Source organism: Micropterus salmoides, unplaced genomic scaffold (genome assembly GCF_014851395.1).
Source record: "Micropterus salmoides isolate LMB-PRFRI ecotype aquatic unplaced genomic scaffold, ASM1485139v1 Ms_hic_scaffold_1, whole genome shotgun sequence".
NCBI lineage: Eukaryota > Metazoa > Chordata > Actinopteri > Centrarchiformes > Centrarchidae > Micropterus > Micropterus salmoides.
The window spans coordinates 17,200,572-17,213,248 of record NW_024040040.1 but is presented as its reverse complement, the minus strand read 5'-3'; the positions used below and the strand labels follow the sequence as shown (position 1 = coordinate 17,213,248).

At 38.8% G+C, this 12,677-nt stretch overlaps 1 protein-coding gene and 2 long non-coding RNA genes across 4 annotated transcripts in view; 1 reads left to right on the top strand and 2 right to left on the bottom strand.

Moving 5' to 3' along the window:
* Positions 1-12,677, top strand: part of LOC119904381 — a 41,909-nt gene that overhangs the window by 9,894 nt on the left and 19,338 nt on the right. The window lies entirely within an intron of this gene.
* prox1a (prospero homeobox 1a) overlaps positions 1-12,677 on the bottom strand; it is a 39,011-nt gene that overhangs the window by 12,395 nt on the left and 13,939 nt on the right. For both annotated transcript variants that reach the window (XM_038720991.1, XM_038720998.1), the window contains exon 6: positions 2,765-2,959. In XM_038720991.1, the coding sequence (XP_038576919.1) occupies positions 2,765-2,959 (195 nt within the window). The remainder of the gene's footprint in view (positions 1-2,764; positions 2,960-12,677) is intronic.
* On the bottom strand, positions 4,132-12,676 carry LOC119904390. Its single transcript, XR_005444695.1, has 2 exons — positions 10,092-12,676; positions 4,132-9,307 (listed from the first exon to the last, which is right to left on the bottom strand). It is a non-coding gene; the product is annotated as an uncharacterized LOC119904390 (long non-coding RNA).

Below are 12,677 nucleotides of genomic sequence, written 5' to 3'. Positions count from 1 at the left end.
GAAAAACATAACAAATGCAAATGATTTAACCTTGTAAGCCCTCCTTTGAGCCTGAGATTTGACAAAGAGCAGCTCTTTTTGGAAGAAATAATAAAGGTTGGGGCATGAAGATGAGAAGATGTGAGACGAAAGAGAGGGGAGAGGACAGGAGACGGGAGTCAGGAGGAGTTAAGGGTGGGATGAAGGAGAAAAGGAAAGGAGGGGATGAAAAGCATTGAGGACTGGGTGAGAGAAGGACAATAGGACAGAAGGAAAATACATCAGGGGAAATAGAGGGAGGCCAGGACAAAGCTAAATGAAAGAAGGATAAGAGAAGAGGATAAGGAGAGGTGGTGACGAAGAGAACATATTGACAGAGGACAGATTCAGCATGAAGGGTGGGAGGAAGGAGAGGGAGCAAAAAGAGGAGGAAAAGAGGGGAGGTGGGTGTGATATGGGACAAACCAAGGTGGAACTCTGATGATGCTAAATTTGGCAAAAGGAGAAGACTTCTGTATGTGTGTGTGTATGTCGAGAGACTTGCTGAATCGGCCGTGGTTCCAGTTTCATGCCTCTGAGTTTGACAGAGAGAGAGAGAGAGAGAGAGTCCCTAGCCAGTTATGTTCCCTCAGGGCGGACGAACGAAGGGATGGAAGGAGGGAGGTGAAGGGAGAGAAGGAGGCAGGCAGGACAGGGCACAAAGTACAGGAAGAAACTATATACCTACCTTTGCAAACACACCAGTGCTTTATTGCATAAAGGACGCATATGTTGTTTTACTGATGTCCTTTTCAGTACGTTCTACTGATTAACATATAGGGCAGCCAATAAGCCTTTTAACTACAAATCCTGACTGTTTTCAACACATTATCATACGTTTTTTGTTTTCTTTTTCTACCTTTTTAAGGCAGCCAGTTTCCATTAATCTCAGGACACAAAGTTTTCATGACTCAGGGTCCTGGTAGGGTCCCATTTTGTTGCTGTGGCTCTTGGGTCTGTGTGCCAATATGCCTCATACATGTATGGATCCTATCAAATGTGTCTCATCAAAAAAAATCATATAAGAACATTTTTGAAAATGTATTTTTTAATGATGAGGTGTTTTAGAACTGGTACAGCTCTAAATCAGTGGTCTTCTTTGTAGACCACTACTTGAATTCATTGGTTAAATGACAAAAAATAAATCACAAAATCAAGGGAAAATACCAAATATTGCCTTGTTACTGCTTCCGAATTGGGAGGACTTGTTGCCTTTCTTCATCTTATGTCATAGTAAGATGATAATCTTTGAGGTTTGGACAGAACAATCTATTTGAAGACATTAGCTTGGGCTTTAGGAGGTTGTACTAGTCACTATTTTCTGAAATTGAATGTATTATTGATTTAAAAGATTAACTGCAATAGGTAGATTAAATGAAGCATTGAAAGCAATGAAAGCATTGCATTCACATGGTGTTTTTGGAAAATCAGTTACCTTATTCATTAAACGCACACAAGGAACGCAAGGAAGAGCAGTAACTGCTCGCACATGCACTACTACAATATTCAAACTATGACAGAAAATACAGGCAACTTAATGTTCACTGGAATGATTTGCCTATCTCAGTTTCTGGTTTCCAGTGTCTTCAAGTTGATTTTCATATTGCACTGAAAACAACTGAAACTAATGGATGCAGGGAAATACATTTTTAAAAGTATGCCAATTTCAAGTATATTTGAAATGTGATTGAAAAGCTAAAATATGCACAGCCACTGTCAGGGTTCCCAATATGAACCTTACCTTACAGTCCTCAAAATAACTCTACTGAAGACCAGCTAAAATAAACACACACACACCAATTATTTGCATGTGTGTGTCTGTTTCCTGTACAGGTTCTTTACATACACACCTGTGAAAGGCTACCTGAATCTTGTTATGCAAAGCATGCAAAGCATTTGCTCTTCATTCCTCCAAAACTATCCTAGTATACCTTAAAGTCTGTGTGTCTTTATGCATTTAAGCTCCAACTGAGCATCAACACTTCTCTCCCGAAGCCAAAACAAGAAGTGTGTGTGTGTCAGCAGTGAGGTGTGTGCTAATGGACATCTAAATGCTGCTGATGTTACATTGAATAGTTTAAGGGCCCTCAGGTCCCTTTAGACCAATATTGGGAGAGAAAAAGTGAGGGAGAGAATGTGACTTCTGCAAATCGCTTTGACAAGGACACTCGCGCCTCGAGCGGAGTCCTCTTTCGCCTCATCGAACACGCACACACAAACACATAGACACACACACACACACACACACACATTCTGCGACATCCACACTTCAGCAGAATCGTGAGGTGACTGTTGCGCTCTGAACAGCTGACTTGGTAGAGGACATTTGTGTGAGTGTGTGTGAGTTGTGCTGAATCCAGTTTTAATTCAATTTTAAAAGTGAACTCAGAAACAGTTTTTTAATGATGGGAGTTTAAATGTTTAAAATAATGTGGACTAGATAAAGGAAATACATATATAACAGGAAGACTATTTTTTCATAATCCAAAAATGTTTTAAAATGGTTTGGATAATTTATGGAACCATATAATCATAAAATAAAAACATAAAGCTTCTCATAGCTAGGGTTGGTTTCTGACACAATGACTGCATTACTCCAAAAATAGTAGTAATAGTAGAACAACTTTAAAATGAAAAAGCTCTCAGTCTTATTAACAATGGCACACACACTCCACACTGATCTTTATCTTCCTTTATACTAACATCGCTTACACACACCGGACAGCCCCCCACCAGCTCATCTTACCTCAAAGTCGTTGGCCTTGTTGTAGTGCATGTTGAGCGCCCTGAAGAGCTCGGCATCGCGGCCGACCACCAGCTCCTCTGCGGCGGTCACACCCTCGTTGATGGACTGCCGGGCGAACTTCTCCATCTGGATGTAGTAGAACTCCCTGAAGTTGCTGAACCACTTGATCAGCTGGGAGGTTATGCATCGATTGAACTATAGCAGAAGCCAGAGATGGAAAAGAACATTTAATTACGTTTCATAGATGAATACATTCCTCATAATCTTTTATTTTATTTATTTGATGGCTAGATGTGATTTTGTAAATTTTACATTCGACAGCCCTGGCAATTGTAAACTTGATAAATTTAATGTGTGCGGCAGAGAAAGAATTACAGATCTTGATAGCAATAGCAAAAGACAACATTTCTCCCAGTAGGGAAAAGTGAATGCACTTGTGTGCATTGAGGTCACTATGGAATACAATAGGGTTATTTTACATCAGTTTAGAATAATACGACTTGAAAGAGGTTCCTGTTTTTTCCCCCTGATATTTATTGTTGAACTACATTGATATTCAGCATATCACATTATATATATTTGGCCTGTTATCCACAAGATAGTTTATAGCTGTTTCGGAACTTTAAAGGACTGCAACAGATTTTAAACATCTTAAAAGTTTCTAAATGATTTTAATTTCATGGTGAGATTGAGTAGATTTAAAGCTGAATGTTGCTTCCTGTTTCATGGTGCTGTGGATTTATAATCGCACAGCCTTATGTTTGCTTTGGTACTTATTTGCATGGTGGCATGTGATCAAATTTGACTTGAACTGGGCCTCCGTGCTTACTTAGGATTATGGCATAAACATTTTTTTTTATCAGGATGGACATTTCAAGCAGTTACAGCTGGCCAGCAAGTCATTACTTGTACATTTTCTGGTTTCTTTAAAGAAAACCTTACCACCTCTGAAATGTATGGATAAAAAGAAGATTTGAGAGGGAATGTTTTTACACAAGATCTTTGTAATAATAATAATAATAATAATAATTTTTATTTGTAGAGCACTTTCCAAAAACAAGTTACAAAGTGCTTTGTATACTTTCAAATGAATCAAACAAGCAGCTTTAAACACAGGTCACAGAGAGGAAATTGGCAGCCAAACCTGGAGTCCTTTCTCTAAAAGTAAGATCTCTGCTTTTACTATATCTTTTTAAGGTTATTTCTTCAATGTCAAATGCTTGTTTACAGCAGCATAATCTCACTCAATAAAGTTTGCTTACTACTTGGGTGAATCAGTAAGTTTCAGTTATTTCCAACATAATGAGATTATCATTCAAAAATGTAATAGGCAATCTAAACAGGGGGAAATAGTTGTAATTTACTTGTGTTTTCTTGTGTGTGTCACTGTTTGTACACAATGCAAGTGTGTAAATGCATTTAACTTTAACTGACACACACACACACACACACACACACACACACACACACACACACACACACAGTTAAATTATCTAAGATATTTCAATTTATTTTATCTACCTCATTAGCCACTAAAACACTGTCTACACCTGGGGGTCCTCATTGGAGAAAAAAAAGAAACCTTCCTAATCAAACAAGAATGACCCAAATATTATCCTATTATTATGCCATCATGGGCTTTCAGACTGAGCTGAACTAACATTAAACATCTCTCTTCAAACACTGTTCCTGTCCTGCAGGCCTTAAGTTAACAGTACACTGTAAAAATGTCTACCAAAAGTCATGTTAAAAAATTCAGCATAATGCAATATTTTCACTTGTTTGCATATCCCAACTATAAGTGATGTGAAACATGTTGGATCACACCACAAGTACAAAAACAATGGTACTTAATGCAGGATACGCATACTGATAAAATGTTGTTTGATTTTTTTGTAGTTGCGACTTTTGAATAGCCAAATTCCATGTATCTGTCACCTCGTAAGTGATGTATTAATGAGATGTAGAGGAGGGATGAAGGAGGAAATGACAGAGGCAACAGAAGATAACATTTTTCATTAGCACTTAATATAATTTTTTCCATAAAAAACAAAAATACGGACAGAAAAAAAAGCACAGTGAAAGTGTATGTGTGTGTTTGTGTGTGTTCAGTGAAGGGGAAAAACGGCTTTGATACGGAGATTAAGCTCGGTATTGTTACAAGACATTGTCTCACAGGAACAAGGGATGAGAGAGAGAGAGAGAGAGAGAGATGAATGGAGGGAGGTAGCATGGAAAAGCGAATGCAGTGAGAGAGATGAGCAGACGATGACAGAGGGAAAGAGATATTTTTTCAGGAGCTGTCAGAGGGGGTGACATAATGGAGCATAATTGGGAGGGTGTGTGTGTGTGTGTGTGTGTGTGTGTGTGTGTGTGTGTGTGTGTGTCTGCAGCAGAAGGAAAGGGAGGTGGGTTTACAAAGCAGTGTGTGTTGGGTGGGGGGTTGACCCACAAAAGAGTTATGGAATGAACGTAATAACTCGGCAATTAATGCATAAACAAACACACACAAGGCGATGTCATCTGTCCTTCTAAAATCACAAAAAGACGATTGTGTCAGTGACAACCTCTGACACACAAATGTACAAAAAATAATACACTGACACAAATACACAAGCTCTGCAACATTTGCCCTTGTACAAGTAAAGGATTATAAATTATACAACTTTATACATACATAGAGATGATTTACCAAAGGTACGGATTCGATAGCTGACAAAAAATATAAAAAATTCAGTGGCTCCAGCTTCTCGGTTGTGAATATTTGCTGGTTTTCTTAGTTTTATAAATTTATGAAAAACAAGTCTTTGGGTTTTAGAGAGCAAGTCGGTCAAAAAACAACACTTGGGTGGACATTTTCCACTACTTTGGTATTTATAAAACCAAACAGTTAACCACTTTATTAGTTTTTTTAAGACAATGTCATGTGTATAAAATGAGCTTTTCTGGGATCTGGGACATTTCAATTAAATGTTTTGTTAAATGTTTTAAAAGTCCCCTTGTCCTGTGAGCAGTTTTACATGCTTTGGCTTTTTTTGATGGCGGCCTATGCCACACTGAATGCTCCGGCCAGATAAACAACTGCAGTCAGCATTACTGTACAACCTGGTCTCATGTGTTTAGGTCTTATGTATTGATGTGATTCTATACTACTGTATGTGCAGAGACTCAAACTGCAAGGAGGGTTTCAAAACTAAAAATATTTTAAATACATTAACAGCACTAATGTCAAAATTGTCTATATCAGACTGCTGATGACAGACAGATACAGTTTTCCTTAGAAGGTATAACACCAGAAGTGCACAGAAGTTCTTTTTTCCATCTATGGTTTACAACAAAATACGTGTCAAAGTCTCTCTTTCCTCCCCATGAAATTAATGCAATGCAGAATATCACTGTTTGAGTGCAGGTGTATAGCCAAAATCGGTAACTGTCAAGTGTGTTTTCTCAACCTGGTAATTTTCCTTCAAAAGAATGACTTCACATGTAGATAAGACACAAACACACATGCATACACCCAGTCATCCCACCGGCTGCCCTCCCACCCAACCACTGCTGCGACACCCAGCTCATCACAATCAGCGCAAACCAAAAAAAACAAGAGAGACAAAAGACAGAAAGGGGGGGGGGGCAAAATGCTGAGCTTGAGGAATGCCATTTTCTGTTTACAACGAAAAGGGGGAAAGAGAGAATGTCACAGAAAGTGTCAGGGTGCCTCACTCCCTCTCTCCTTCCCTTGATGGCGGTTGTTGTCAGTCCCCCCACCCCCCAGGCCATGTTGGGAGGGCAAACACACGCATCCTTTAAGAATCTGCCCACTTCAACCAGATTCGTCGTTGCTCGGCACATTTTATAGAGGACAGTGTGAATGTGCACAATCGACATAATTCTACGAGTTGTACCATGAAGGTTTCCTGTGGAACCTGGAAGAATAGCTGTTGTAGTAACTTTTTCAAATCATGTTTTGGGGCTTTTCTGCTTTACTAGACAGTATAGACTGCAGGAAAGTTGTTTGTGTGTGTGGCATTTATGAGGCAACTTCAGGCATAATAACAAAACCTCTAATTTATAGTCACGCAGAACTCTAAGTCTTTGGTTTTGTATATTGCTACTGGAAAAAGTCTTCCAGAATTGTTGACAAAGCAGTGCCAAACGTTTGGCATAGAAACTAGCTATAGGCCACTGACGCTTGGTTATATTGGGTTTTCAATCGATCGTTTTCAGATTTGAGCTCAGATTTCAGAATTCCCTTCGATGGCATTGTATTACGTTGTGCTAAATGTTAAGGATTATAACTAAATTTACCTTAAATTTGGCCTTTTTGGACCCACTGGCCTTAGTCTAACCCTTCCCTCCACATGGTGTGAATAGCCATGATTTGACTTTGACTGTCCTTCCTATTTAGCTAAACTATTTATTTTGTTTATTTATATAAATTGTGAGCAATTCAGAAATCTTTGTTTTAGCATTTTTCATTTAAATACATCCTAAATAACAAGAATAAGGCTACACTCATGCTACAGATCTCTGCCTCCACAGTCTTCACAGTTCATTAAAGACATTGTAAAACTTGGGACAGGTATTAATATTTAAACACTGTAATCACTGAAGTTCAGTTATATCGGTATCAATAGACAAGCTGTTGCTGGTTCATGTCCTGACGCTGCCAAATTGGCTGTGTAGCTCTAATTGACAAGACGAGCGAGAGGCGGGTTGGGCGCTAATTGATTCCTGCTGAGAAGGCGGCATCGGGATGTCATTTTAGCCTCTCAAGGCAAGCGTCTTCAGGGCTCTCGCTGATAAACGTATTGCTGCTTCGTGTTCAGTGTGTCTGTGTGTGTGTGTGTGTGTGTGTGTGTGTTAGAGCATATGTAAAAACCCTCAGCTGCCAGGGAACTTGTGAGTGAGTGTGTGTGAGTCAGAAGGAGCTCCCTGAGCCAGCAAGCGTCTAATTAATCCTAACTCCTCCAGTCTTAACGAGGTCTTAATTACTCTCACTGACTCTCTCAAGACGAGACGACAGCAACCTCTGCGCCGCATGCTAACACACACGACTGTCTGGTCAGAAGGCAAGAGCTTCCACTACGCAATTAAGATCCCGTGTGTGTTTATGTGCGTGCTTGTTCATCTGTGCCTAAAACAGTTGTCAGCTCAACCCACTTCCCACACTGAGCGAGGCGACCATTGTGCATAAGAAGCTCATCTATAAGATCCAGTTTCTCATAGTCAAAGTCCATTCAAGTCCAATTAGGGGAAGCCATTCTGGGCCCTAATTCCCTTACAGTGAATCTGCCTGATCCTCCTAACACATGCTACTTATTGTTCCCTGGGAAGGAGGAGGGAGGAGTAGGAGTGAGAGAGAGGGTGAGAGAAAGATACATTGACCCGGATTTAGGATATATGGTAATGATGGGGGGTAATGAATGCAATGGGACAATGAAACAGGACACACAAATACATAGACAGACAGCAACATGGTGCTTTCTCTTACTCCATCCTCCACACACACACGCACATACACACATACTGAAGCCTTGAAAAGAACAACCTGGCTCATTACAAATAGGATTATCCATGAATCATTTCTTTATTAAGCGAAATAATATCTGCAGAGTTCCTCCCACGGATATATATATATATATATATATATATATATACTGGATTAAGTGGGATTACGAGTCAATTAAAACATTTGATTATAAATCATTATTTGCATAAAGAAACCATAATTTTCTTAATAGATAAGACTGTTAATGTATTCTTCTTATTGTCAACAAATCCCACGAATAGCCAACAATGACTTGCTCCTCTATTGTCTGTGTATCCAAAGGCTGATATATCTTATTCATCTGTTTCTTAGACCTCCATAGTTGTCAAAACACCTTGCACTGGGTGACAGGCTCCTTCATTACCATAAACAAACACTGTAGTTTATTTTGAGCTGTTAATACTCACTAAAGCACTGAATGTATATTAATCCACATCTGAAAATAGTCCCACCAAAAATGCACCATTTACTTCTGTTTAAGTAACATTTGTTGAAAACTACAGTGTCCAGCTGTTTTAGGACACTAGTTAGACTTAAAAAACAACTTGACATTTGTGACCCATTTTGTAACCCAGTCTCTTGAACTTGGCTTTGGGCAGAATGCCACATATACGCTAGGAAAAGTATAAAGTTTTAAGAGGTTAGGACTGCACGATTAATCTAATCGCAATTGCAATCCTGATGTCATCATGTGCGATTACATAAATACAAAAAAGGGAATAAAAAGTTTGTGTGAAACGAGTCTTTGTTTGCTATGCAGTCTGCTCACTATCCACGCCCACACCGGGCTCTCACACGTGCCCCTAAAAACAAATACGTGCGAACCAGACAAATAATTTATGAGCTGTGTGTGAGTAACGTTAAAGACAACAACCTACCGTAACCCCCCCTCCCCGCCCCCTCGTAAAACATAGTCGGACTGGACACCGGAATACCGGGAGAAATACCGGTGGGCCGGCCACTCTGTGACAGAGACAGAGATGTGTCTTCGGCAGCTGAAGCGGTAAGACAGAAGAAAAGGGAGAAGAAAAGGAAGGTTTGGGTTTGGGCCTTTTGTTCAACATGTTCAACTTTTCATAAAGTCTCGTCGACCAATTAACAGCCTGGGGCTGGACATCAAAAAAGTTTCACATACTACAGAAAACTTTCAAATGTTGAACAATATTATATTGAAGAGTTAGTACTTAACATTAACAAAATAGAGATCAATGTAGAGCCTTTCCTTCTTGCACAAATGAAACAGCTGTAATTGGATTTAATATTCAACTAGTGGTAAAATACACATTTCAAAACGTCAGTATTTTGTGCATTTTCCTTGATAATTAAGCAAGTAGACTCATAGCACCATTTGTTCCATTTTAATCAAATTGCAATATTGTCCACAATAATTGCAACATGACTTTTTCTCTAAATTGTGCAGCCCTAGTTTTGGTCTTGTCACAGGATTTGTATACTGTAACAAATATATAGAATATTTTTGTCAGTCTTATCCTTAATATTATAATCCTTAATGCTATCATGGAATCACATCCTATTTTTGATTCTGTTTGTATATAAATTAAGCAATTACCTCTCTATTTGGTAGTTTTCATTGTTAGCGGTGGATGCTGGATTCAGACTGTCTACTTACACACGAGGGATTCACAGGAAATTATTCATGTATGTAATTTGGCAGTACTGTTTTTAATTGTATCTAATTGATATCAGCCTCACTCTTTCCTGTTCGCTCTCATAACTCCACATCAGAGTAAGTAATAATAAGTCACTGCTAATACAAACCTGGTTGTTGCCATCACCCAGGACTGAGATCTTAAGGATTATAACATTAAAGAGGCATTGTCACTGTAAATGTGACTAGAGGAAAACATGTACAAAACAAATTAACCACAATTAACATCTGGTTTTCTTTGTCTATAAAATAAAAACCTCATGTTTAGCTGTCACAAAGCATGCTGTCAGTCCTTAAAGCTTGGACAATACATTCCACTAGAAAAATAGATTCTGATAAATCCCACTGTTTGGTTCTGACTTCGTTACAGATCGAGCCTGTAATACTGTCCATCTGCTGAGCAAAGTGGCATGCCAAAGCACTGTGAATATCTCTTAATCTAAATCCATGTTTGTTTAGATGAAGAGATTAATTAATTGAATATCAGTTTGGAGGTAAACCCACAGATTGGGGACTAGATTAGTTTTAAAAGCTAATATCAATCTCAAAAGATAAACTCATACACTGAACCTATGCATTAACTCATTAGTCCTAATTTATTCATTTTCCAAATTAAACCCCAAAGCCACAGTTTATATGGCCAAATAAATGTTAAGCATATTTACTCAGATAATTGAAAGTATGACTTAGACATGATAAGTAAGCCGATTATGGAAAATGATCAATGTCGGCACATAACAGTTTTAAACTGTTTTCTTTTCCCAAATCTGAAGGTTAAAATGAAGTGAGACTGGTGACTGGTAAATCTTGTTATAGCTCATTAGCTGGTGTATCTCATCACTAATAATCTTGATATTCACAAGTTCTTAGGTATCTGTTTAATTACGCTCTCTCCTGCCCAGAGATTTTCAGAAAAACTAAAGCTAGCACATTTGACTGGCAGCATATCTACAACCACCTTGGAGCAGCTGTGACAAAAAGTCAAATGCAGTTTAAAGCTTGCTGTGAATATGTCACTGCACAACCTGTTAGCTTTTTCATATTTAGCTTGAAGAAGATGCAGTGTTTAAAATCAATCATAAAAATCATTTTTATGGTGTACATTTAAAGTTAATTTCAGATTTCACTTATTTTAGTTTTATTTCATTACTTCATTTAACATTTTTAGGATTTTTAGTGTCATTTGTTAGCCTGAATAAAATATTCCCAACATTCTCACTTAAATTACAATAACATAATTGGACTTTTTGGAGAGATGAAAAAGTTTTAAAGCATGAGTTTTGATAATTGGTCGAAAAATGCAGCATTTTCCACCTTTACTGTCTGAGTAACACTAAACAGAGGTATAACTGGATACCATGATACCCATTTTTATCACTTAATGGACTCCCACTTAACGACCAATCAGACTCACACGTACTCGGGGCAGGTAGGCCTAGCAACCTCGTGTTTGCCTAGCAACCCGGTGTCCCAGCGACCCTTGTTGCCATGGCAGCCATTGAGGATGTGGCACCGCCACGAGGAAGTGGTCACCACAGATATGAGCCAAAGGGCAGCTGGAGTGTGTGTATGTGTGTGTGTGTGTGTGTGTGTGTGTGTGTGTGTGTGTGGCTGCTCATTTGAAAACAGTGTCCTGAATCCATAGAGGAGCCGTATGCTCCTTTGCAAAACATGTAGCAGCCTGTAAACACAAAACAATCAGCGCCTTTGTTTTAAAGCTGTTGTTCTGCTGTCATCCCTTTCATTTGTTTGTCCTCCCCTCCCCTCACTCCCTCTGTCATTTTCTCAAACCCCCTCCCAACGCTTGCACAAACTCATTTTTATTGCCTTGACACTCACTCTGTTCATTTTTCTTACTGATTTTATATACTTTCTTTCCTTTTTCTATTCTTTTTATCTTTCTTTCCATCTATGCATCCTGTCACCTGTCAAATGAGCGCTAATGCCGTGATTATTATTATTATTATTATTTTATTGTTTCTGTGTTGAAAGAAAAGTTAATGTCTCATTTTATGTTAGTGAGAGTGAAAGTGTATGTGTGGGTGTTTGAGTGAAAGGACGGAGGTTGAGGTCAGGGTGTGTGTGGGTGCTGGGGGGGGTGCAGTATGTGTTTGAGAGAGAAAGTGGGCGTTAACACCCCCCTCTCCAAACCCATGCAGATTAAGGCCAGAAACTCTAATTATGCTACAAAGACGTGACAGACTGGATCACCCATCTGTGCTATAGGGTCTCACACACACATACAGGCACACACACATGTAACTGTAACCAAATCTAAAAACCAAACGCTACACGCAAAGACGCATACCTGTTTACAACAGCTCATCTGCCCCATCTGTCACTGAAAAATACACGGATGTGATTTTTGAGATGTGATTCTAGAGATGCCATTGAATTCCCATCGATCTGTTTTTTGTTTGTTTTTTTAATCCAAGAGCAACTTGAGCAAACTCCTGAGTGTTTCCAATAAATAATAATGTAGCTTTAGCTTATCAGTCACAGACTAAATTGACTTACAATCTCTAGAGCAGGAAACAAATAAATCAGTAAAGTCAGATGAAAAAAGACAGATGAGAGACTTCACTATGACAGCATGAAACAGAAAAACAGAATTAGGAGAGAACCATGATAAGAGGTTCATAAAAGAGAATAAATAGAAGAGAAACAAGGAGAAGAAGGAAAAGACAGGGCAAAAT